Genomic DNA, 27,532 nt, shown 5'->3' with positions numbered 1-27,532 from the left:
AAAACATTCCAATGGAATTTTTGGACAAACAATCCACTTTTTTCCCTGGTTTTATTTACCTGGTTCCCTCCCATGCCGTGGCAGTTGAAAAATCCCACTTTTTCATTCTCCTTGCGGCCCATGTTGTCCAAGCATTGGTTGGTTTCAACATTCCTGATCTGGAGAAAGGAAAGGGGTGAAACATTCCTTAAAATATTCCCTGGACCTGCCAGATTTTGGTGCAGAAAATTGCAATTTGTAAGCAGACCACATTCCCAAATAGTCATGGAATGGTTTGGGGCCCCCAAGCTCGTCCATGGCCAGGGACACCTCTCACTATTCCATGAGGGAATTCAGGATGATTACCCCAAATCTGTCAAAATCCCCATTTTTTTCTGCCTGTTTATCCCAGAAAAAAACCCCAAAATATCCACTTGGGAAATGCAGCCTGAGGCCTGGTGCTGCCCACCTTTGATTTCCACCATTTCCCCTTGGATTTGAGCCCAGGAGGAGCCATCCAGGGCAGGACTTGGATCATTTCTGCCCTAACGATTCTGCTCCAGCTTGGGCAGCTCAAATCCTGCCCAAATCTCCTGTGAAAGGCAGGAAAATATCCCCAAAAAAATCCAATTCTAATGCCTTAAAAAATTCCCCATTTCTCTGCTGCTCGCTGGGCTTTAATTCCCTTTTCCTGCTCCACTGGAACAGCCAAGCAGGGCTCGAATTCCCAGCTCCTGCCTGAGCTGCTGTTTCCATGGGAACTGAGGCCACACAAATCAGGTGTTTTAATCACTATTTTCTGCCTTCCTCATCCCATTTTCCAGCCTGACAACGTGGCACAATCCCACTTTATTTGACATTCCCTAGACAAGTCCTTTCCTCGCTGGAAATCCCCATTTCCCTTTATTTTGGCAGGATTAAACCTGAAATCCTCCAGTGCTTTTTATTCCTGCCTACAATGGCAATTTTCAATGGGAAATCACTTCCCTGGATGTCAAAAAAAAAAAAAAAAAAAAAAAAAAAGCCATTTGTTCCTTGGAGTGTTATTCCAGGATTGTTATTCCATCATCAAATCCTTTGATTGTTATTCCATCCTCATCAAAGCCATTCCAGAGCTTTTAAAAAGCAGCAGAGGAACGACTCAATGTAATATTTTTAACGGTGAATTTGTTGAATTTGAAAGAAATTCCAGCTCCTGGTGGCCCCAGAACTTTGGGATTACCAGGAATATCCATGATCCTCAACTCCAGGCTGGAAAACACTCAGTGACCAAACATTCCTTTAAAAAAAAAAAATCCCAAAAAAGCCATTTTTAGTCTCTTTCTAAGCAATAAATGATGATGGAAGGTTCCCCTCAAGGGCTGCGTGTTCATTGTGTCAAAACATTAATCCCAAACTTCACTTTTCCAGTCTCCTGCTCCATTTGGGAGATAAATTTGCCTGGTGAACATTTGGAATAGACACTTGATTCAAAGGGGGATTTTTTTTTTAGGAAAAAGGAATATGTTTGGAACACCAACTTCTCCTTGCAAAGGATTTATAAAAATGGAAATCAAGAAAAATGTGGGATCAAGAGGAAGAAGAGACAAGGAGGGAACTCCAGCACATGAGGCTTGGCCCCAAAGCCAACTCATCCCCTTGGGAATGGATCCATTGGCTCTGGACACCTCCAGCTTCCCAGTACACCTGGTTCCCAGTACAAATGGTTCCCAGTACAACTGGTTCCCTGTATTTCTTGGTGTCCTGGATTTACTGGTTTTCCTTCCTAACTGGTTTCCAGTACTACTGGTTTTTCCCTTACTCACTGATTTCCCCTACTACTGGTTCCCTTTACTGGTTTCCTGCATTGCTGATTTCCTTTACTTACTGGTTTCCAGTACTTACTGGTTTGCTGCAGTTACTGGCTCCCTTTATTTACTGGTTTCATTTATTTACTGGTTTGCTGCACTTCTTGATGTCCTGGATTTACTGGGTTTCCAGCTCTTACTGGTTTCCTGTACTACTGGTTTTTCCTTTACTCACTGATTTCCCCTACTACTGGTTCCCTTTACTGGTTTCCTGAATCACTGATTTCCTTTACTAACTGGTTTCCAGTACTTACTGGTTTCCTTTATTTCCAGGTTTCCTGTACTTACTGGTTTCATTTATTTACTGGTTTCCTCCACTCCTTGGTGTCCTCGATTACTGGTTTTCCTTACTAACTGGTTTCCAGTACTACTGGTTTTTCCTTTACCCACTGGTTCCCTTTACTGGTTCCCTGCACTGCTGGTTTCCTTTGTTTACTGGTTTCCTGGATTTACTGGATTTCCTTACAAACTGGTTTCCAGTTCTTTCTGGTTTCCTGTACTACTGCTTTTTCTTTTACTCACTGGTTTCCAGTACTACTGGTTTTCCTTACCTACTGGTTTCCTGTATTTACAGCTGTCATTTACTTACTGGTTCCCTTTATTTACTGGTTCCCTTTGTTTACTGGTTTGTTGCATTTCTTGGCGTCCTGGATTTACTGGTTTTCTTTCCTTGCTGGTTTGCTGTGGTTACTGGTTACCTGTAAGATTGCTTTCCTTTGCTTACTGGTTTCCAGTTCTTACTGGTTTCCTTTCTTTCTTGGCTTTCCTGCTTTCCTAGACTTCCTGCTTTGTTGTAGTCCCTGTTTTCCTGGACTTACTGGTTTCCTTTACTTACTGGTTTCCAGTTCTTGCTTTACTGGTTTATCCTACTCTGGGTTTCCTGTACTTATTCATTTCCTTTAATTCCTGGTTTACTCTGTTCCTGGTTTCCTGCAATTCCTGGTTTCCTTAATTTCCTGGCTTCCTGCAATTCCTGGTTTCCTTTCTATCTTGGTTTCCTGCAATTCCCAATTTCCTCTCTATCCTGGTTTCCTTTCTTTCCTGGTTTCCTGCAATTCCCAATTTCCTCTCTATCCTGGTTTCCTTTCTTTCCTGGTTTCCTGTAATTCCCAGTTTCCTCTCTATCCTGGTTTCCTTTCTTTCCTGGTTTCCTGCAATTCCCAATTTCCTCTCTATCCTGGTTTCCTTTCTTTCCTGGTTTCCTGCAATTCCCAGTTTCCTCTCTTTCCTGGTTTCCTGCAATTCTCAGTTTCCTCTCTATCCTGGTTTCCTTTCTATCCTGGTTTCCTGCAGTTCCCGTTTCCCATCATTCCCAGTTTATTCCAGGCTCGTACCTCTCCCAGGGAGTAGTAGCGCCGTGGGATCTGCGAGTCGGGGTAGACGTTCTCCAGGTACCAGGAGAAGGGTTTGCACCCCAGGCTCTCCCGCAGGGCTTTCCTGACGGAAACATCTCCATAATCCACCTTCACCACCCCTGGAACGGTGAGACAAGAGCCCAAAAATCCATCAAACATTTGGGGGAAAATCCTGGAGTCATCTCCATCTCCTCCACAGGGCTTTCCTGATGGAAACCTCTCCATAATCCACCTTCACCACCCCTGGAATGGTGAGACAGGAGTCCAAAAAACATTTGGGGAAAATCCTGGAACTGCCTCCAGTTCCCCCACAGGACTTTCCTGGCAGAAAAATCTCCATAATCCACCTTCACCACCCCTGGAATAGCGAGACAAGATCCCAAAAAACCCATCAAACATTTGGGGAAAATCCTGGAACTGCCTCCATCTCCCCTGCAGGGATTTCCTGGCGGAAAAATCTCCATAATCCACATCCACCACCCATGGAATGGCGAGACAAGAGCCCAAAAAACATTTGGGGAAAATCCTGGAGTCATCTCCATCTCCTCCACAGGGCTTTCCTGAAAAAAATCTCCACAATCCACCTTCACCACCTCTGAACGGCGAGACAGGAACCCAAAAAACATCTCAGCACGAATAAAGATTTTCTTGTTATCCACACAAAAACAGGAGAAGGTACCAATTAAAAATACCCTCAAGATCCCAAAAATGAGAGCTGGGCTCTCCTCCAGCAGAATTCTATTTTCCCAGGGAACAGGATTGCTCCAGACTTTTAATTTGGGATGTAATTATGAGGTGTGCCCCTTATTATGGTGCGAGTTCTATTTCCCGGTGGGAGCAGCCCCTGCTCCTCTCTCCTGGGATGAATCAGCTCCCAGAGGAGCTGTGCCATGAGAACAGAGCCCTCATTACCAACAGGCAAATTCCTTTGTTCTCCCAGAGAATTATCCAGAGATCTCTCTTGTCCTCATTAATAGGAAGGAGAAAGGATCAAAAAGCTGATTAAAAATATTTAGGATTTTTTTTTATATTTAGGCATGCCCTATTTAAAAAAAAAAATCTATTATATCCTACTTGTTTTTATAGAGAATATCCATGAAAAGGTTCATATTATTTCCCTTTCTCCTCCATTTCCTTTTAATGCTGGAGAACCACTTCATTATATTTTATCTATTAATTAATACAGGTATTAATAAATAACTTGGGAAGACATCAGATAATACAAAGACCACCTATTCCCAAATTCTTCCCCACGGCTGAAATTTTGGATGACAAACCCTTGGCACTGGCAGTGACCTAATTCCACCCTTTCCCTGCAATCCAATTTTCTCCAAGGGATCTGTGTTGGAATTTTGTATCCAAAATTCTGGGAATGTGAAACTGGGAAGAGGAGAGGGCACTTCCAGGAGAACTAAATTCCAGTTGATTTGGGCTCAATCCAGAAGGAAAAAACAGGTTTTCCTTATGGAAAAACAAGGAATAACCTCAAAAAAAATATAAAAAGCAGGTTGGCATTGCATCCTAATTTTTCTGTTTTAAAGGAACAGATTCCTTAAAAATTGATGGGATAAAATTTGTAAGGGAGAGATCCATAAATATAGATTTTTTTTTTTTTATATACCATTATGGGGCGCTTAAAATGAGCACAGACTTTTTACATTTCCTGGCTTGTTAAGGGATTTCCAGGATGGATTAGGAATATTCCATGAGCTCATTTCGTGCAGCCACAGGAGAAGTGGCATTCCACGAGCAAAATCCCAGAGATTCTTTGAACTGGGATGAAATGCTGGCTCCTGATATCTTGAATCTCTGGGAAAAATCAAATTCCTGGAGCAGCCTGTGGAAAAGAGCAGGAATTCAGGTGGAACAGGTGAGGGATCACACCAGGAAATCACGCAGGAGAAGCAGCACAGAACTCACACAGACATTATTGACTTGCCAGGGAAAACTGAAACTGATTCTGCTGCCACGGAATTCCATTGGGAAGGAACTTTGAAGATGGGAAAACGTGAAAATGATCCCAAAATAAAATAGCACCCACACTTCCATAGTCCATGGATGCTCCCAGCCACATGTGAGGAGGAAAATTCCAGATGTTGTGCCCCAAAGGGTTCGTGTTCCTGCTGGGACCTCTGCTGTCCTTCCCTTGGATTCCTGGGGGATTTTAGGGATAACCTGGGGCCCTCCTGACAAGAGAGACCTTGAGGGGAAGGAGCGTGTCCAGGGAAGGGAACGGAGCTGGGAAACGGGCTGGAGAATTCCTGAGGGAAATGGGAAAGGGGCTGGAGAATTCCTGAGGGAAATGGGAAAGGGGCTGGAGAATTCCTGAGGGAAATGGGAAGGGGCTCAGGCTGCAGCAAAGGAGGATCCCGAGGGATCTTTTCCCTCTCTGGAATTCCCTGACAGGAGGGGACAGCCGGGGGGATTTGGGATCTTATCCCAGGGAACAGGGACAGGAGGAGAGGGAACGGCCTCAGGCTGGGCCAGGGGAGGGCAGGGTGGATTTTGGGACAATTCCTTCATGGAAAAGGGGCTCAGGTGTTGTCCCCATCCCTGCAGGGATTTCACAGCCCTGGGGATGTGACACTGGGGACAGGGGCAGTGCTGGCAATGGTTGGGCTCAATGATCTCAGAGGGTTTTTCCAACCCAAACACCTCCATAACTCCACAACACTTCCCATTTCCAGTTCCCCTTTTTCAGGGAGCGTTCCAGACCACGAGCTGATCCCAGACCCAGCCATACCCGGGGAGATGATGTAGAAGAAATCCTTGAACTCGTCCATCCAGACCTCGGCCAGCCTGCGGTTGTTCTTGTTGATGACGTGGCCGGTTCCTCCCGGGAACGTGTAGGGAGTCGCCTTCCGGAAAACGTGTCCCACATGGGAACAGGTGACGATCTCCAGGGAGCCTCCACACTGCCAGATCTGCAACAGGAACACGGAAAATGTGGAGGAAACGTGGAGGAAAACAGCCCCAATGTCTTGGCTTTCCAACCAGGCTGTGGCCAGCAGTGTGTGCTCTGTCCCAGCTGTTAAACCAGCTGGGCTTTGGATCTTTATCTCCAAAGGGATCTCTCCTGTTCATGGCTCAGCTGTTAAACCAGCTGGGCTTTGGATCTTTATCTCCAAAGGGATCTCTCCTGTTCATGGCTCAGCTGTTAAACCAGCTGGGCTTTGGATCTTTATCTCCAAAGGGATCTCTCCTGTTCATGGCTCAGCTGTTAAACCAGCTGGGCTTTGGATCTTTCTCTTGCCCACAGCCCATCCTCCCTCCAGGAGATCTCTCCTGTCCATGGCCATGCAGTCCCAGGGCAGGGCTGATCCAATTCCATCATCCCATTGGGAGATGCTCCAGCCAGGGCAGGAGCCGAGCATTTCCTACCCAGATCAAAGGGGAGATTTGGAACAGCAGAGCAGCCTTTTCCCACTGCATCCCAGAGGAAAACCAGAGCCTTGCACATCATCCCTGCAGCTTTGGAGGAAAACTGCACCTTGTGCAGGAGCCCTGCTCCAGCAGAACCACATCTGTCACTGCAGGAGGATGCAGCCACCATGGAATGGGACTGCACCAACCCTGACTGACTGACGGGGGCAGTGCCTTGGGTTTGGTTTTTGGGGTTTTGTTTTTTTAGTTTTTTTTTTTTTTATTACTGTATTTCTATTTTAATTTTCCTAGTAAACTATTATTCCTATTCCCATATCTTTGCCTGAGAGCCCCTTAATTTCAAAATTACAATAATTTGGAGGGAGGGGTTTTGCATTGTCCATTTCAATTTCCTGCCTTTCTTTACAAACTCCTGACTTTCAAACCAAGACACCCAAACACAGCAGGGGCAGAGGGGTTGGGAGCTGTGACCCCATTGGTGTCCCCACCCAATTCATCGGGAATTTCAAGAGAATTCAAAGGGAAAATTCAGAAATTCAGCTCTGGGTGGCAATGAAAGTGAGGCTGAAGTGGGTGGGATTTGGGGCTCCTGTGAGGAGCAGTTCAAATCCAATTTGGAATCTCTGGGACAAGTTCAATGGGAAAAAAAAAAAAGAAAGATTTTTTAAAGGACACTCTGGAATTTAGAGCACATTTCATCTCACAGGAATTCTATGGAAAACCAACAGGAGGTATGAAAAGCAGAATTTGTTATTTTATTTAACCCCAAAGTTCTCAATTCCAGGATCCCATCACGTTTTATATTATCCCAAGCACAAATTTTGTCTCCAGCACTGGACAGGGAAAATTTCCATCTGGGAGAAGTTCCCCACATAGCATTCTTCATTTATCATGGAATTTTGGGGGATTTCAGCAGCACACTGCTGCTGGATCCCTATGGAATGAGAAAGGCCAGGAATCCTGGAATTATTTAGCTTGGAAAAGATTTCCAAGGTCATTGAGTCCAGAGTTAACCACATCCACCACTGATCCATGCCCTCATTCCACAGCTTTTAAATCCTTAGGGATGGGACCCCACTGCTGGCCTGGCTTTAGTCCCCTCCTAAGGAGCCAGAAGGATCCGAATTATTTATTTTAATTACTTATTTTAATTATTTATTTCCATTAATTTGCATATTTTAATTGATTTGATTAATTTAAATATTTTAATTATTTATCTTAATGATTTCAATTATCTATTTCAATTATCTATTTCAATTATTTTAATGATTTTTAGTTCAGGCTTTCATGCCAATTATTTATCTCAAATATTTTTTTTCAATTATGTACTTCAAATTTTTAATTTCGATTATTAGGGCTCCTTCCATTTCCAGAATTCCATGAGAATGAGGGATGGCTTCTGTGGGATCAGCACTAAAATATCCCGGTGTTATCTCGGGGAAACTCCGGGAATTCCAGAGGGAACAAGGAAAAATCCCAAATACACCCCAGGGATGTGTTCATGGAGCAACTTGGGAGCATGGAATAACCCCAAATAATTCCATGGAATAACCCCAAATAAATCCATGGAATAACCCCAAATAATTCCATGGAATAACCCCAAATAAATCCATGGAATAACCCCAAATAATTCCATTGAATAAACCCAAATAATTCCATTGAATAAACCCAAATAATTCAATGGAATAAATCCCAAATAATTCAATGGAATAACCCCAAATAATTCAGTGGAATAAACCCAAATAATTCCATTGAATAAACCCCAAATAAATCCATGGAATAAATCCCAAATAATTCCATGGAATAACCCCAACCAAAACCATGCAATAACCCCAAATATACAATAGGGAATGAATCCCAAATACACCCCAGGGATGTGCTCATGGAGCAACCTGGGAGGGTGGAATAACCCCTAATAATTCCGTGGAATAAACTCAAATAACTCCATGGAATAACCCCTAATAGTTCCATGGAAAAATCCCAAATATACCCCATGGAATAACCCCAAATATACTCCAGAGATGTATTCCCTGAGCAACCTGGGAGCATGGAATAAATCCCAAACATACACCAGGGATGTGTTCATGGAGAAATCTGGGAATAATCCCAAATATACACCAAGGAAGAAATCCCAAAATATTCAGCATGGATGTGCTTATGGAGCAATCTGGGAATAACTGGACCTGCTTTGAGGCGCCCTCCATCCCAAATCCCAGCATTCCTTTGCTGTTTTCCCATTCCAACTGGCAGGAAATTCCTCCCATGCCACCATTTTTTAAAATCTTAAATTCCTGGACACTTTTCCAGCCCATTTTTGGCTCTCCTCGGAGCAACCTGCTCCCTGTGCCAGCTGGGATTGGATGTGGGGGAACCTGCAAACTTTTTCTTAGGAAAAGGGATTTTTCAATTTTTTTTTTTTTAAATCCCAAACAAATCCGGGATACTCTTTGGGAATGTGACTGCTTTCCCAAAGTTCCCACCCTGGCTAAGAACTGTGGGATTTCAGGGATCTGTTCCCCACACATGGAATGCATTCATCCCTCACTGCTGTGACTGCAGGGACTCAGGGAATTCTGGAATGGTTGGGGTTGGAAAGGGCATTAAATCCCATCCTAATCCCATCCCAATCCATCCAGGGACACCTCCCACCATCCCAGGCTGCTCCCAGCCCTGTCCAGCCTGGCCTGGGACACTGCCAGGGATCCAGGGGCAGCCACAGCAAATCTGGGAATTCCCAATTCCCAATATCCCATCCATCCCTGCCCTCTGGCACTGGGAGCCATTCCCTGTGTCCTGTCCCTCCATCCCTTGTCCCCAGTCCCTCTCCAGCTCTCCTGGAGCCCCTTCAGGCCCTGGAATGTGCTGGAAGCTCTCCCTGGATCCTTCCCTTCTCCAGGGGAACATTCCCAGCTCTCCCAGCCTGGCTCCAGTGCCAGGATTCTGATTGGATTCTCAAGGAATTTCCTGTCACAATTCCCAGAACAGCCCAAGCAGGAATTCCAGAGATCAGAACAACTCAGCACTGTCACATCCCCAGGGAAATCCCCTTTTCCCTGTCCCTCCTGTGCTTCCAGCAGTGCCAGAAATCCCAAATAAACCCCAATCTACCCCACTCAGAGCTCACATTCCCTTTCCCAGCCCTTCCTGGGTTATCCTAAGGAATAATATCAAAGGAATTTTTTTTTTTCTGATGGACAGATTATTTTTAATTCCCTTTCCAAAGCCATAGGAATTCCTTTCAGAGCATCAAGTTTTCAGGGCGTTCTCCAAGTGGGATAAAACCACTCGGAGAATTTAACAGAAAACTAAAAATGGCAATAATTCCATAAATAAAAATAAAGTTTAGGAATAAATCAGGTTTTCCTTGGCTAAAGCAAACCCTTGGAGCTGTAAGAGATTCCTGACAGGAATTATCATTATTTTTCCCTAATTGAAAGATATTCCTAAAAGGAATCATTAAAGACTCATGGATTTTCCCAAAATAATGAAATTATACCCCATGGATGCTCCTCCTGGAAATGCCTCTGAGAGCAAAAAAAAGTTGGAAATCCTTTTAATTATTCTTTGGGATAATGCTGGAGCTGGATGCAGATGAGACAGGAGTGATCCAGGGAAGAACATTTTGGAGAATTCAGGAATTCACAAAATATGAGGGAGGTGAGTTTATTTTTTGGATTTTTTTTTTAATCTTTTTTTTGAGGGGGAATTTATTTGGGGGGAAATTTATTTTAATTATTCTGAACCAATCCCAAATCTCCTCCCACCCTTTGGGGATAAAATCCTGGATGTAAGAACAGCTCCAGGAACATCTCCATGCCCTGCTCCAATCCCAATCATCTCCCAGTTGTTTTCCTGACAGGAAATATTCCCAAATCCTGCTGGATAAGGGCAGGGAGGAACCTCCCCAATCCCTCAGCTCTCCTGGCTCCCAATTCCCCATGGATTTGTTCCCCCAGCTGGGATTTGAACCCTTTGGTGTCCCTGATAAAGTCACACAAAACATCCCTGGATTTTCAGTTGCTTTTCCTTCCAGAGCTCTCAATCCCAACAAACAGCACCAGGTGATTCCCTGGCCTTCCCACAGCAATATCCCGATTTATTCCTATCCCTGACCCCATTAATTCACTGGTTTAGGGTGGGAAAGGACATTTGGAATGTTGGAACAGTGCCTGACACTCCCTGCTCCAGGGATCTCCTGGAAAACATGGAAAACCAAGGAAAATCATTCCTGCCCAGGGACCTTGGCACATCCAAGGAGGAATTTTAGGGTTAAACCAGGAAAAAAAATCCTGGGATCTCCTCATTTGGAGCATCCAGGCTCAGGAGGGGAACTGAACCCTTTGATTTTCCTGCAAAGGGAACAATTAAAGTTCAGAGGAATGGCCTGGAAAATTTTCCAATTCCCAGCTGGTTTTCCCTGGAAAAATCCGTTCCCTAAAAAAAACTTCAAAGGTGTTCCTGGCAAAGAAAATGGTGCTGGTTGAATGGAAAAGACAGGAAAATGGGGAAGGAGCATTCCCAGGATGTGCTGTGGGCTCCAGAGGGATCCTGGGGGTTATTCCCATCACTAAATCCCAAAATTGTGACACATCAAAGCCATTCCCAACCATTATCCAAGCCTCAATTTCCCACTTTTCCTTTCTATCCAAAGGACAAGGACTGGATGCATTTCCCTCAGAGCTGTGGCTCACACCTATCCCAGCAGGAAAATCAGCATTTTCTGCAGGACACAGAATTTCCCTGGCACACACCCAGAATTCCAGCCAGAACTTGCAAGTCATCATTCCCAAAACGTCTTCAATTTTATTTTTGAACATAAATTTATATCAAATTTCCACTGGGCACCTCGTTTCTTCCACAGAGGAATGACTAAAATATGTGGGATTTTGGAGGGATAAAATATTAAAATATTCCATGCAGCAAAAAAAAAAAAAAAATTCCCAAAACACCCCAACGAGGTTTCCCCAAATTTCAAAAATTCCATTTAACCCACGACTTGCAGGCCAGCTAAAGCAGGAGCTCCCTGAAGGAATGACAGCACAAATGGGGGGGAATTTTTTTTTTTTTTTTTTTTGGGGAAAAGAAAAGGAAGGAAAACAGGAATTACCCTAAAGGACATTTCAAGATTCTCGCCACCCCAGATATCCATTCCTGCATCGTAAGTTCCTATCTCTTCAAAGTAGTTCCTGTCAATAGAAAACAGGCCACCAGCCATAGTTGGGGTCCTGGGGGGAAAACAAAGAGAAAAAAAAAAAAAAAACAAAGGAAAACAAGGGGGGGAAAAAGAAAAAAAAAAAAAAAAAAAGAGAAAGGAAAGAAAAAAGAAAAAAAAGACTTTTTAAAGGACACGCTGGAATTTACAGCACATTTCACTACACAGGAATTCTATGGAACACAACTTGAAAAGGAGAATTTTGTCTGGATTTTTCCTGCTCTTCCCCCAAATCCAGAGTTTTGGCCCAGCCACATTCCAGGGTCTCTCCCTCCCCACCAAATCCAATTTCCATGGATTATTTCAGGAGAATTCTGAGGGTGAACTGGGTGGGATTTTTGGCCTCCTGAGTGAGCAGCAGCTCAAATCCAATTGGGAATGGTTGGGAGGAGTTGAATGGAAAGGAAAAAGACTTTTTAAAGTCTGGACACTCTGGAATTTACAGCACATTTCATTGCACAGGAATTCTATGGAACACAACTTGAAAAGGAGAATTTTGTCTGGATTTTTCCTGCTCTCCCCCAAAATCCACAGAGCTCAGGCCCAGCCACACTCCAAGGAGTAATAAAGACAATTTTGACTGGATTTTTCCTGCTCTTCCCCAAAATTCACCAAGTTTTGACCCAGCTCCACTCTAGGGTTGTTCCCATTTCCATGGATTATTTCAGGAGAACTCTGAGGGTAAATTGGGTGGGATTTTGAATTTCCTGAGTGAGCAGCAGCTCAAATCCAATTGGGAATGGTTGGGAGGAATTTCATGGCTCAGCTTTGCCCAGGACAACACCAAAGGAGCAGGAAAATCTCTGCTGGGAGGATTGGAAATCCTTCCCCCAGGGCTTGGTATGGGCCTGGTGGAGTTCCCTGGAAACTGCTGCTCCCTCTTTTCCAACATTCCAAGCCTCCATGACACAGGAATGGTCAGCCCAGCCCGTGGGGGATTTATTTGGGATAAAACAACTTCATCCCAAATCCCAGCTTTCCTCTGGGATGTCCCAGCACGGCCAAAGGGGTTGGGGCTCAGCTCATCCCAAACCTGTGGGATTTGTGGGAATGACCCTTAGGAGGAAACTCTGGAGCCAGGCTGGGAGAGCTGGGAATGTTCCCCTGGAGAAGGGAAGGATCCAGGGAGAGCTGGGAATGTTCCCCTGGAGAAGGGAAGGATCCAGGGAGAGCTGGGAATGTTCCCCTGGAGAAGGGAAGGATCCAGGGAGAGCTGGGAATGTTCCCCTGGAGAAGGGAAGGATCCAGGGAGAGCTGGGAATGTTCCCCTGGAGAAGGGAAGGATCCAGGGAGAGCTTCCAGCACATTCCAGGGCCTGAAGGGGCTCCAGGAGAGCTGGAGAGGGACTGGGGACAAGGGATGGAGGGACAGGACACAGGGAATGGCTCCCAGTGCCAGAGGGCAGGGATGGATGGGATGTTGGGAATTGGGAATTCCCAGATTTGCTGTGGCTGCCCCTGGATCCCTGGCAGTGTCCCAGGCCAGGCTGGGATAGTGGGAGGTGTCCCTGGATGAAATGGGATGGGATTTAAGGTCCTTCCCAATCCCAACATTCTCCTTCCTCCTCCTTCCTCCCCCCACATGGATACTCTCATTACTCTTTGCTCAACACAGAATTTCCCATTTTTTCCAAGACTGAGCCTTAAGCAAATTTTGAAGGAGGAAACCGAACTGGACACACAGTCCTGGATTCTCCCAAAGGACTCCAGTTTTGCTTTCTGAAACCAAACTCTTCCTAAATCCCTCCATGACAAATCTGGGAATGCCAAAGTTCACACTGGAAAATTCAGTAACTCCTGCCCTAATCCCCAGCCCAGCTCCTGGGATCACAGGAATGCAGCAGGCAGGAATGTTCCCTGGGATGTGAATTTAATGGGACACAACCAGAGCTTTCCTTGGGAATCCACCTCCACCAAAAACATCAGGCTTAAAGTGGTTTTCAGACTGTAAAAATAAATTCTTTCCTCAGCTCTGCATCTTTTCCCTGTGGGAATGGCTGTGATTGACTCTCATCATCACCTGATTAAATTTGGGAACAACATCTGCTTCCCAATTCCTGCAGCCCTGAGCAGCAGCAGCAGCATTCCCATTCCTGCACACAAAAACACGGGAGCCATCCCAGAAAAGCCAAACCCATGCCAGGATTTCCTGATGGCAGAGGACGAGGGATGGCAAAGGAATTTCCAGCCCTGGCACCACCTCATCCTGCTTTTCCCAAGGAATCCCATCCCGGGCACCCAAAGGGCTCCACCAGCACAAAATCCCACAAAAACCAAACCTCTGTGGGAATAAAGGATCAATTATCAATCCCTGCTCTTCATCAACCGGGCTGGGTTAATTAACTGCAATCAACTCTAAGTTTAATTATTAATAATTAAGATATTCATATAATATCAAGGTAATAAGTAACATGTTATTAATACCCAGAGTTACAGGAACATTTGGAGAATGTTCCCAGGCTCAGGGGGGGATTTTGGGGATTTTTGGGATGTCTTGCAGGGCCAGGGGTTGGATTGATGGTCCTTGGGGGCCCCTTCCAGCTCAGGAGACTCCATGATCCAAACTCATTCCAGATATTTAAATCTTGTGGGTTTTCCTATTTTTTGATCTTGTATTTTTTCCTAGGATATGATCCTGCATTTTCCCTCTCGATCCCTAATTTATACAAAACATTTCCTGGACCACAATCCACATTTATAATATTTCTAAACCCAGCCTGGAGGGCCTTCAGCTTCAAAAACTGAGGGAAAACACGGGAATATCCATAAAAATCCAGCACAGCCTGGATAATTCCATGATTCCATGATTCCTGGATAACTCTGGGATTCTCTGACACCAAAGACTGAAATTCCTGGACTAAACCCTGAGATTTTGGACTTAATCCAGCCTAAAGCACCAACCCTTCACTCTCAGCTCTTTGTGACAACTGTGGCACAGGTGACATCTGTCCCTCTGCCCCCTGTGCTTCCCAACTCCCTTTTTACCCAGAGAATCCCTCAAAATTCCAGCAAAAAAAAATGATGGAAAAAAGAAAAAAGGAATTAAACAAACCCCATTTTTTGGCTTTATCAATTTTAATTCAGTTTCTGAGCCGGGATTAATTTTGAGCCCTGCTCCGTTTCAAGGTAAGGAAATAAGGACTGGGATTGCATTCCTTGGAAAATTCCCTGTGCCTGGGAATGGATTTGGGAGAGCCAGGATGGATGGAGTTCAGCAAGGCCCTGCAGCTCGTTAGGATAATTCATTTTCCCAATTTCCCAATTAATTTTCCTAATTAATTTTCCTAATTTCCATGCACACCTGAGCTTTAATCAAGAGCTGCTGACCCAGGGAGGAGATTTGGGATCAGGAGGAAAATAATTCCCATGGTTCCAAAGCTCCTTCCTCTGACAAACTCTGCTTTTCCTGGGAATAAACCCCAAATCTGCCCTTCCCTGATTCCAGCCTTTCCAGGACAATCAGGGACAGAAACGGGGAATTTCAAAATTTTGGAAAGTTTTTCCTGCACTTCCATCCCTGGACTGATCCCTCCACCTGCAGGACTGGAATTCTTCCCACTTCCCAGATTTAAATCCATTCCACCCACTCGGGAAACCTTTTTTGGTCTCCTTTGGAATTTTGCAGGAAGCCCCAGCAGCCATTGGAGCTGAACAAACATCCCATGGCCAGGAATTTATTCCATTTGTTCCTTTTTCAGCTCCATTTCCAATTGAAGAGGTTTTGTTCCACTCTGTGATTCCAGCAATTAAATGGGAGAGGTCAGGACAAGCTCTTGGATCATTTTTCCCTCAGGGTGCTCTGTTATCAATCCCATTTTCCAAGCAATAAACCAGGAATTTAAGTGCAAATCACTGGGCTCAGAAATGCTCAGAAATCCTTTGGAATATGTGCCTTAAATTTTTTAAAAATGAGAATAAAAAAATCTGTTGGCAGCAAATGAACAGAGGGAGCTGAACAGGAAGAAATCTCTGGAATTCTGGAAGGTTGGAGCTGAACAGGCAGAAATTTTTGGAATTCCTGAACTTTGGAGCTGAACAAAGAGAAATCCTTGGAATTCCTGAACTGTGGGAAGAGGATGGGATGGGGCTAAGTGCAAATCCCTGGGGTTCAAAGCTCAAAAATGCTCAGGAATCCTTTGGAATATTTGCCTTAAATCCTGAAAAAACTGGGAATAAAAATCCCTTTGAAGCAAAATAACAGAGGGAGCTGAACAAGCAGAAATCTTTGGAATTCCTGAATGATGGGATGGGATGGGATTGGGATGGGATGGGATCCATGGGATGGGGATCCATGGGATGGGATCAGATTGGGATGGGATCGGGATGGGATCCATGGGATGGGGATCCATGGGATGGGGATCCATGGGATGGGGATCCATGGGATGGGGATCCATGGGATGGGGATGGGGATGGGATCAGATTGGGATGGGATCCATGGGATGGGATCGGATTGGGGATGGTATTGGCTTGGGGATGGGATCGGATTGAGATGGGATCCATGGGATGGGATGGGATTGGAATGGGATCCATGGGATGGGATCCATGGGATGGGATTGGGACAGGACCCATGGGATGGGATTGGGACGGGACCCATGGGATGGGATCCATGGCATGGGATTGGGATGGGATCCATGGCATGGGATCCATGGCATGGGATTGGGATGGGATCCATGGCATGGGATCCATGGCATGGGATCCATGGCATGGGATCCATGGCATGGGATTGGGATGGGATCCATGGCATGGGATCCATGGCATGGGATTGGGATGGGATCCATGGCATGGGATCCATGGCATGGGACCCATGGCATGGGACCCATGGCATGGGATTGGAATGGGATCCATGGGATGGGGTTTTCCCACCACTGCAGCAGCGAGGACACACCAGGATTTTGGGGCTTTCCCTGCCATTCTGCCTCTGATCCTGCAGCGGAATGTCGGGAACTGGGGGGGGATTTTTGGGAACTGGGGGGCACTGACCTGACGGGCAGGGTCCTGTCCCCTTTCCTGCGATCCATCTCCCTCTGGGGCACGGGATACCAGCGGAAATTCAGCTTCCAGTTGAAGCCCCCGTAGGTCATGTCCGAGCCCGCCATGTACTCGAAGGTGTCGTCGCTGATCACGTCGATGATGGGACACACCACGGTTTTCCTGGGGGAAAAAAAATGGGAATTCGGGGGTTATGGTGGTGTTTGGGCATGGTGGGAGGTGGAGGGGAAGGAAGGAAGGGGGGGAAAAAGGGGGAATGAAATGAGGGAAAAGGAGAAAAGAGGGGGGAAATGGGGGGGGAAAGAAAGAAAAAAGGTGGGAAGGGGGGAATGGGAGGGAAAGGGGAAAAAGAAGAAAGAGCAGGAAAAAGGGGGAGAAGAGCAGGAAAAAGGAAGAAAAAGGGAGAAGGGGAAAGGGATGAAAGGGGAGGAAGAAGGGAAAGAAAGAAAAGAAGGAAAAGGAAGAAAAGGGGAAAAGGAAAGAGGGAAAATGGGGGAAGAGGGAAAGGAGAAGAGGGAAATGGAGGGGAAAAAAAGAGAAGGAAAAGCAGGAGAAGGGGGAAAAAAAAGAGAGAAAAAGGAAGGAAAAGAGGGGAAGGAAAAAATACGAGGGAAAGGGTGAAAAAGAGAAAAACAAGAAAAGAGATTAAAAAAAAAAAAAGATGCAAATTTCCATGAGTTCAGGAGGTCAGAGAGAGAAGTTGCTCCTGGTAAAAAACAGGGAGAAAATTTCCATTGAATGCGAGAGATCCAGACCTTGGGAAAGCTGCTCCCACATTTATTTAGGAATGAGATTTTGATACAAACAGCAGCAAATTAAGAAAATATTTTCGATTCTTTTCATTCCAGCTCAGTGAACCCTTTCAATTCCCATTTTTCAACAGGAAGGAAAAGGGCCTGGAGCACATCCCTGGGAATTCCTCACCTGTCCTCCTTGATCCTGGCCAGCAGTGGCTCCAGCCAGCCCAGGGTGCACTCGCAGTGGGCATCCAGGAATGTGATCACCTGGCCCTTGGAAGCCGCTGCCCCTCGGAGCCGCGCCCGGATCAGCCCCGACCGCTGCTCCATCCGCAGGATTTTGATGGGCACCTCCAGCTTCTTCACGTAATTCTCCAAGGAGGCCTTCAAAAACTCTGCCACGTTCCGGGGGGGAAACACAAGGAAAATGGGATTTTGAGATTTTTTTTTTTAGGGAGGTTTTGTTCCAAGGGAGTGACAGAACCTCAGGTGTCATAACCTGGAGGTCGTGAGTTCCATCCTCACACGGGGCACTGGTTGTGAAGGTGGTACCTGCACCACTCCTTGTCTTTGTTTCCTCCTGGTTTTACTTAGAGTCAGGATTAAAAACATCAAGGAGACGAATTTGGGCTTGGTTGTTTATTAAATCTTACCTAAAGCACAGAGAGTTCTGTAACACTTCCAGCCACCAGCCAGAAGTGAGCAAAGTGGAGGTGAATTTAGTGAGTGACAAGGTCTCCTGAAGCTGAACAGTCCAAGAGAGAATTAACACCTCTGTTATTGATACTTTTGACCCAAAAACCAAACCCCTGTGATCACAGTGCAGCACTGACTGTCCAACAAAAATCTACTGCCTGAAACCATGGAGAAGAAGGAAGAAGAACACAGAAAGAAACAACACCCAAATCCTCCATCCTGTCCCATACCCATTACTATATTATAAAAACCCCAAATTCCAAACCCTTCACCGTGTGCAATCACACACTTCTATTTAACTCCACACCCGTGATTTTAACTCCATCACTCAAATTTAGAAGCTTCTCCAAGGCCTCAGGTCCCAAGCAGTGTTCTCCTGGGGGTCAGACAGCACAGAAAGCTCAAAAAATCTCAAATTTCTGGGATCCAACACCTGCTTGGAACATCTCCTGGGGGTGGGAATGAGATGGGCTTCAAGGTCCTTGCCAAGCCAAACCATTTCCTGATTCCAGGATAATAGCTCAGGAATTTTAAATAAAGCACAATCAGTTCACTGGAATAAACCAGCAACTACAGAACAGAGACAATTTGGGCAATTTGCTGCTGGTTCAGTCAAAAAAAAATGGCTTTTTTGATTTCCCCATTGGAGCTCTTTGAATGCTTTTGGGAAAAATGGGAATTACTTGGCTCAAATCCTCCTCCACCTTCTGGCACAGGGAATCGTTAAGCCACTTAACGAGCAGGGAAATCCAGGGAGTAATTAGGGTTCAATTAATGCTCCATGGGGCAGAACTGAAGGATGGGGTGGCTGCAGGGTTGAGTTTGCCATCAGCCCCCATTGGGCTGCTCCAGGATCCTTTCTCATCCCATTGATTCCATGTAAAGAACTTGATGGGATTCCTTTTCCAGGGAGCCCCAGTTCCACAGGCAGAGTTTGTTTTTTAAAGCCTGGGATTAAAACAGGAAGGAAAAGGCAAAAAAAAATTTAAAAAGTGGAGAGTGAAGGAAACAAAGCACAAAGAGGAACAAAAAAGGCAGGGTTGGAATGAGAGGGTCCCTCCCAACCCAAACCATTCTGGGACTCCATGGAATTGACTTAGTTGGGATATTCAGGAAAATCTGAAACATGGAATGAGGAGAGTAGAGAGACAGGAAGGAGAGGATTGACCTTTCCAGGAATATCAAATTAACTGAGCTGGATCCAATCCAGGGCCTGAAGGGGCTCCAGGAGAGCTGGAGAGGGACTGGGGACAAGGGATGGAGGGACAGGACACAGGGAATGGCTCCCAGTGCCAGAGGGCAGGGATGGATGGGATGTTGGGAATTGGGAATTCCCAGATTTGCTGTGGCTGCCCCTGGATCCCTGGAAGTTCCCAAGACCAGGTTGGACAATTGGGACAGTGGGAGGTGTCCCTGCCCATGGTGAGGGGCTGGATTAGGTGCCCTTTAAAAGTCTCTTCCAAGCCAAACTATCCTGGAATTCCACAAATTTTTCCTACACCCCAAGAGTGTCTCCCTGCTGCATACAGATAGAGAAATTACAAAAGAAAAATCTCATAAAATATGGTTTAGGCTCTGCTACTCTAGCTAAGCTAGCAGCTTGTAACTTCCCATGGGGAAAAAAAAATCCTGAGAATGAAAGGCAGGGAACACAATAATTCTGGTAACAGAACCATTCCCACCTGCACAAACAAGGAGTCTATCCCATGGGAATCAGTGAAGGAAATGGGAAAAGTGACAAAAAAAAATAGGGAGGTTTGATGGAGATGCAAAATGCCCTGTAATGCTAACACGGTGCCTTCTGCTAATCCTGTAAAAATAGGAATTAGGCAATAAAAATTCGGCTTTTCCTGCATGAAAAAACCGAGTCCCAGCTGCTCATTGCTGCAACATTCCCCCCTCTCCTTCTGGATCCCAGCACTGCTGGGTGGGAAATGCACTCCCAGCCCTCCCTGTGCTGCAGGATCCCCTCTGGGATCCATTCTGGGATGGGAATCTGGGAAATTGGGATGGGAATCTGGGAACCTGGGACGGGAATTTGGGAAATTGGGATGGGAATTTGGGAACCTGGGATGGGAATTTGGGAATTTGGGATGGGAATTTAGGAACCTGGGATGGGAATTTGGGAACCTGGGATGGGAATTTGGGAACTTGGGATGGGAATTTGAGAACCTGGGATGGGAATTTGGGAACCTGGGATGGGAATTTGGGAAATTGGGATGGGAATTTGAGAACCTGGGATGGGAATTTGGGAACCTGGGATGGGAATTTGGGAACCTGGGATGGGAATTTGAGTACCTGGGATGGGAATTTGGGAACCTGGGATGGGAATTTGGGAAATTGGGATGGGAATTTGGGAACCTGGGATGGGAATTTGGGGACCTGGGACGGGAATTTGAGAATTTGGGATGGGAATTTGAGAATTTGGGATGGGAATTTAGGAACCTGGGATGGGAATTTGGGAAATTGGGATGGGAATTTGAGAACCTGGGATGGGAATCTGGGAACCTGGGATGGGAATTTGGGAACTTGGGATGGGAATTTGAGAACCTGGGATGGGAATTTGGGAAATTGGGATGGGAATTTGGGAACCTGGGATGGGAATTTGGGAACCTGGGATGGGAATTTGGGAAATTGGGATGGGAATTTGGGAACCTGGGATGGGAATTTGGGAACCTGGGATGGGAATTTGGGAACCTGGGATGGGAATTTGGGAACCTGGGACGGGAATTTGGGAACCTGGGACGGGAATTTGGGAACCTGGGACAGGAATTTGAGAACCTGGGATGGGAATTTGGGAACCTGGGATGGGAATTTGGGAACTTGGGATGGGAATTTGAGAATTTGGGACGGGAATTTGGGAACCTGGGATGGGAATTTGAGTACCTGGGTTGGGAATTTGGGAACCTGGGATAGGAATTTGGGAAATTGGGATGGGAATCTGGGAACCTGGGATGGGAATTTGGGAACCTGGGATGGGAATTTGAGAACCTGGGACGGGAATTTGGGAAATTGGGATGGGAATTTGAGAACCTGGGATGGGAATTTGAGAACCTGGGATGGGAATTTGGGAACCTGGGATGGGAATTTGGGAAATTGGGATGGGAATTTGAGAACCTGGGATGGGAATTTGGGAAATTGGGATGGGAATTTGAGAACCTGGGATGGGAATTTGGGAACCTGGGACGGGAATTTGGGAACCTGGGACGGGAATTTGGGAACCTGGGATGGGAATTTGGGAACCTGGGACGGGAATTTGGGAACCTGGGACGGGAATTTGGGAACCTGGGACAGGAATTTGAGAACCTGGGATGGGAATTTGGGAACCTGGGATGGGAATTTGGGAACTTGGGATGGGAATTTGAGAATTTGGGATGGGAATTTGGGAACCTGGGATGGGAATTTGAGTACCTGGGTTGGGAATTTGGGAACCTGGGATAGGAATTTGGGAAATTGGGATGGGAATCTGGGAACCTGGGATGGGAATTTGGGAACCTGGGATGGGAATTTGAGAACCTGGGACGGGAATTTGGGAAATTGGGATGGGAATTTGAGAACCTGGGATGGGAATTTGAGAACCTGGGATGGGAATTTGGGAACCTGGGATGGGAATTTGGGAAATTGGGATGGGAATTTGAGAACCTGGGATGGGAATTTGGGAACCTGGGATGGGAATTTGAGAACCTGGGATGGGAATTTGGGAAATTGGGATGGGAATTTGAGAACCTGGGATGGGAATTTGGGAAATTGGGATGGGAATTTGGGAATCTGGGATGAGAATTTGGGAAATTGGGATGGGAATTTGGTAAGGGAATTTGGGAACCTGGGATGGGAATTTGAGAACCTGGGATGGGAATTTGGTAAGGGAATTTGGGAACCTGGGACGGGAATTTGGGAACCTGGGATGGGAATTTGAGAACCTGGGATGGGAATTTGGGAATTTGGGATGGGAATTTGAGAACCTGGGATGGGAATTTGGGAACCTGGGATGGGAATTTGAGAACCTGGGATGGGAATTTGAGTACCTGGGATGGGAATTTGGGAACCTGGGATGGGAATTTGGGAAATTGGGATGGGAATTTGGGAACTTGGGATGGGAATTTGAGAACCTGGGATGGGAATTTGGGAACCTGGGACAGGAATTTGAGAACCTGGGACGGGAATTTGAGAACCTGGGACAGGAATTTGAGAACCTGGGACGGGAATTTGAGAATCTGGGATGGGAATTTGGGATGGGAATTTGGGAACCTGGGATGGGAATTTGGGAACCTGGGACGGGAATTTGGGAACCTGGGACGGGAATTTGGGAACCTGGGATGGGAATTTGGGAAATTGGGACGGGAATTTGAGAATCTGGGATGGGAATTTGGGATGGGAATTTGGGAACCTGGGATGGGAATGGCCGGCCCAGCCCCACCTCTCTCGCTGGCATCGTCCACGAGCACGATCTCGGCCAGCAGGCGCGGCGGGGAGCGCTCCAGGACGCTGTGGATGGTCCTGAGCAGAGTGCTCCACGCCTCGTTGTGGAACACGATCACCACGCTGGTGTTGGGCAGCTCCTCCGGGTACACCTTACTCTTGCACCTGCCCCCCAAAAAAACCCCCCAAGAAACAAAGGGAAAAAAAAAAAGGGGTCAGGCTGCAGGGATCGCCCAAAGGAGATCCGCGTCTTTCCAGGGTGGAAAAGGGGCTTGGAAGCGGCCACAGCTCTGCTGCCACATCCAGGGGTGGTGGGGATGAATCACAGAGCAAATTGGAGATCCAGAGACTGGAATTCCAACGGCTCTGAGGCAGGATGGAAAAGCAGCCATGACTCAGCTCTGAGGGGAACCTGCCACATCCAGGGAGTTCAGGATTATGGGAATTAATTAAAGATACAAACTGGAGATCCAGAGAGTGGAATTCCAGCTGCTCTGAGGATGCGCAGAGTGGAAAAGGGACTTGGAAGCAACCAAGGTGCTGCTGCCACATCCAGGGGTGGTGGGGATGGATTGAGGGATCCCTGGAGACCCAGAGACTGGAATTCCAAAGGTTCTGAGGCAGGATGGAAAAGCAGCCATGACTCAGCTCTGAGGGGAACCTGCCACATCCAGGGAGTTCAGGATGATGGGAATCAAGGGGGCAAATTGGAGATGCAGAGACTGGAATTCCAATGGCTCTGAGGGTTAGACAAGGCCAGAAAAGGGGCCTGGAAGCAGCCAAGAGGGAGGTTCCACATCCAGGGAGTTCAGGATGATGGGAATTAATTAAAGATACAAACTGGAGATCCAGAGAGTGGAATTCCAGCTGCTCTGAGGATGGGGCAGGGTGGAAAAGGGACTTGGAAGCAGCCAAGAGGGAGATTCCACATCCAGGGAGTTCCACATGATAGGAATAAATTAAGGAGGCAAAGTGGAGATCCAGAGACTGGAATTCCAAAGGTTCTGAGACAGGATTGAAAAGCAGCCATGGCTCAGCTCTGAGGGGAACCTGGCACATCCAGGGAGTTCAGGGTGATGGGAATGGATTAAGGAATAAACTGGAGATGCAGAGACTGGAATTCCAACTGCTCTGAGCATGACAGGCTGGGGAAGGGGCTCCTCTCACTCTCCCATTCCTGAGATTCCAATCCAGTTTCAGCCCTGCACTGTTTCATCACAAATTCCAGGCACAGCCATTCCCAGGTGGATTTGGCTCCAGGGAGGTCTGGGGAATGCTGGGAATGGCCTGGGATGAGCTGCCAAGGAAAAGCAGAGCTCATCCAGGATTGATCCACCTGGAATATTTAAATCCTGCCTGTTTTCCCAAAGTTCCCACTCAAGGACCAAACCCTGCCAGTTTAACCAAGCACCATTCCATAGTTTTGGGTATTTCTGGGAAAACCAGGAATGTGGGGCACCTCCAAGGCCTTTAACAATGGGAAATAGCCATGGACTTTTCAAAGTGAATCCATCAAAGCCTTCAAATCTCCCCTCCCAATCCCCATTTCCAGAGGTCTGTGGGAAAAGTGGGATCTCAGATTTCCTGCTGATCCTGTGGGAGAAGATGTCATGGGAAGGAGGTGAGAGCCCTTCCAAGGCAGCCTGAAAATTCATCCTTGGGAAAAAAAAAATTCCTGCAAAATAACCCTGAGTCGATCTGGGATTTTATCCAAGCTGCTCCAGCATTTCCTGCAATTCCAAGCCCCTTGAAACCGGGAATAAAGGAAATAAAAAAATCCCCTTTGGAACAATTTTCCTTAAATAAAATCTGTTTTCTCCTCCATGCAGGGATGTCTTGGGGGCCCCTGTGAGGCTGCTGGGGAGGAAAATCTGTTTTCCATGATTTTCACACTAATTAAGGAGCTGACAGCTCCTCTTTTCCAATTATATCTCCCGATCCAAACTGCTGCTCCAAAGGCAGCTGCAGCCCACGTGGAAAACATGGAAAGGAGAACAAGGATTGTGCTTCTGGAAGGGAAATTTTCAGATATTCTCGGAACAAAGGAGAACTTCAACACTCCAGGTGTGTCCATGTCCATCAAAAACATTCCAGCACTCACGGATATTCCATGGGGTGACAGGAATTCTGGCATTGCCATCACTCATCCATGGAAATCCGAGAATCCCAGGATGGTTTGGGATGGAAGGGACCTTAAATCCCAACCCAGGGATTCCTCCCGTTACCCCAGGCTGCTCCATCCTGGCCTTGGATGCTTCCAGGGATCCAGGGGCAGCCTCAGCTTTCCTGGGAAAGCTGTGCCAGGATCTCCCCACCCTCTGAGGAATTTTTTTATCCTGGAAAAATCCCAAATCCAGCAGGCCCTGGTGCAGAACAAACGGATCAGGTGTGGCTATCCCAAAATAAACCAATTTTCCCTCCCCTCAGGGCTGAATTTCAGGAATAACAAATTTTGGTCTCGCTTCAAAAATCCAATCAACAATTCCTGCTCTGAAACACGGATCTGAGGGAAGGATTTTCCCAATTGAAGGGAGTTTTCCCACACATCCATTTCCATCCTTGCACTGCCCTTTCCCTCAGCCAGGATCACATCCCAATGGTTTTTTTTTTTTTTTGGAGAATCTCCACAAAACTCCAGCTCCATGTTTAACCCTGGCTGCTATTCCAGAAATCCCAAAGTTTCTACTCAGCCCTGGATGTTCCCAAGCACTGGAACACACCCAGGACTCAATTCCAGCTGCAATCTCCAGGAGAAAATCCAATTAGGATGCTCCAGCAATCCGTGGAAGGGCACTTGGAGCCTCACCCATCCAGAAAAGATTGAGGATGGATTTCTTCCCTCTCTGGAGAAAATCCTTGGGAATGAAATGAGGCATTTCCCTGGTGAGTTAAGCTGGGTTTAAGGTTTAATTAATAGTGCCTAATTAGAGCTGGCTCTGATCAAAATCTCCAGCTTGGCCATTTCCAACAGGACCCTGGAAATCCAGGGACATTCCCTGACAGAAAACTCGGGAGGGAAGAGGAAGCAAATGCAAGTCTGGAGCCAGGCTGGGAGAGCTGGGAATGTTCCCCTGGAGAAGGGAAGGATCCAGGGAGAGCTTCCAGCACATTCCAGGGCCTGAAGGGGCTCCAGGAGAGCTGGAGAGGGACTGGGGACAAGGGATGGAGGGACAGGACACAGGGAATGGCTCCCAGTGCCAGAGGGCAGGGATGGATGGGATATTGGGAATTGGGAATTCCCAGATTTGCTGTGGCTGCCCCTGGATCCCTGGCAGTGTCCAAGGCCAGGCTGGAATAACCTGGGATAGGGAAGGTGCCCCTGACACAGCAGGGCTGGGCTGAATGGGATTTAAACTCCCAGCCCATCCCAGTTCCCAGCATTCCCAGGACAGGATTTAGACCCCCAGCCCATCCCAGTTCCCCAGGGTAGGATTTAAGCTCCCAGCCCATCCCAGTTCCCCAGGACAGGATTTAGTCTCCCAGCCCATCCTAAACCCAGCATTCCCAGGACAGGGTTTAGGCCCTCAGCCCATCCCAGTTCCCCAGGACGGGATTTAGGATTTAGGCTCCCAGCCCATCCCAACCCCAGCATTCCAAGGATGGGATTTAAGCTCCAAACCCATCCCAGTTCCCAGCATTCCCAGGGCAGGTTTCAGTCTCCCAGCCCATCCCAGTTCCCCAGGGCAGGTTTCAGTCTCCCAGCCCATCCCAACCCCAGCATTCCCAGGGCAGGTTTCAGTCTCCCAGCCCACCCCAGCCCCAGCATTCCCGGGATCTCACCCGTCCAGCCGCACGTCGGGCAGGCTGCGGTTCAGCGCGATGCGGTCGCTGGCCAGGAGGTTGAACTGGTTGATCTTGAACAGCTCCTTCATCTTCTCCTGCTCCTCCCTGGGGATGAGCACGGCCCTGCCCATCTCCCCCGGGCCCTCCTGGTTCCTGGAAATGACGGCTGGGAAATGGAACAGCAAACGGAGCTTTCAGCACCTGGGAATTGGATTTATCCTTTGGGAGGCTTCTGGTTTTCCACAAGGAATGCTGGAAATCCAACCTTCGTTTTCCCTGCTCTACTTGGAGCTTTTTCCCCCCTCTGGATCCAAGAATATCCAGTTTTATTCCAAAGTGATTGAACCCCCTGGATTTGTTCCCTTCCACTGTCCCAGGTTGCTCCAGGCTCCATCCAAGCTGGCCTTGGACACTCCCATGGATCCAGGGGCACCCACAGTTTCTCTGGGCACTCTCACAGAAAAGCTGTGCCTGTCCCTGGATCCTTGGAATGCCCCTGGATCCCTGGAGCAGCCTGGGATAGTGGGAGGTGTCCCTGGGATGGAATGGGATTTAAAATCTGTTTCAACCCCAACCATTCCATAAAACACAAAGACAAACCCAGACAACACCAAAGCAGCGCCAAAATCCTGAGGATCCTGGAGTTTTCTGTGCTGGGAAAAGACATTCCAAGACACAAACATGTGGCCAAACCAAATAAAATAATTGTCTTGGGTTGCAGAGAGGATGTGACCAAAAGTTTGTGTTCATGGCTCAGCTGTTAAACCAGCTGGGCTTTGGATCTTTATCTCCAAAGGGATCTCTCCTGTTCATGGCTCAGCTGTTAAACCAGCTGGGCTTTGGATCTTTATCTCCAAAGGGATCTCTCCTGTTCATGGCTCAGCTGTTAAACCAGCTGGGCTTTGGATCTTTATCTCCAAAGGGATCTCTCCTGTTCATGGCTCAGCTGTTAAACCAGCTGGGCTTTGGATCTTTCTCTTGCCCACAGCCCATCCTCCCTCCAGGAGATCTCTCCTGTTCATGGCCATGCAGTCCCAGGGCAGGGCTGATCAAATTCCATCATCCCATTGGGAGATGCTCCAGCCAGGGCAGGAGCCGAGCATTTCCTACCCAGATCAAAGGGGAGATTTGG

At 47.0% G+C, this 27,532-nt stretch overlaps 1 protein-coding gene across 5 annotated transcripts in view; it reads right to left on the bottom strand.

Annotated features, from left to right (window-relative positions):
- GALNT13 (polypeptide N-acetylgalactosaminyltransferase 13) overlaps positions 1-27,532 on the bottom strand; it is a 50,275-nt gene that overhangs the window by 10,676 nt on the left and 12,067 nt on the right. For 4 of the 5 annotated variants that reach the window (XM_088168451.1, XM_088168450.1, XM_088168447.1 and 1 more), the window contains 8 exons: positions 26,398-26,566; positions 22,616-22,782; positions 17,690-17,897; positions 16,757-16,927; positions 11,673-11,790; positions 5,925-6,105; positions 3,161-3,300; positions 60-158 (listed from right to left, as the gene is read on the bottom strand). In XM_088168451.1, the coding sequence (XP_088024577.1) occupies positions 60-158; positions 3,161-3,300; positions 5,925-6,105; positions 11,673-11,790; positions 16,757-16,927; positions 17,690-17,897; positions 22,616-22,782; positions 26,398-26,566 (1,253 nt within the window). Of the gene's footprint in view, positions 1-59; positions 159-3,160; positions 3,301-5,924; positions 6,106-11,672; positions 11,791-16,756; positions 16,928-17,689; positions 20,055-22,615; positions 22,783-26,397; positions 26,567-27,532 lie in introns of those variants that run through there. The other variant, XM_088168449.1, reaches the window with a different exon arrangement.

The sequence above is a fragment of the Sturnus vulgaris genome, chromosome 7 (assembly GCF_052056855.1).
Source record: "Sturnus vulgaris isolate bStuVul1 chromosome 7, bStuVul1.hap1, whole genome shotgun sequence".
NCBI lineage: Eukaryota > Metazoa > Chordata > Aves > Passeriformes > Sturnidae > Sturnus > Sturnus vulgaris.
This window is presented reverse-complemented; position numbering and strand designations above follow the sequence as displayed.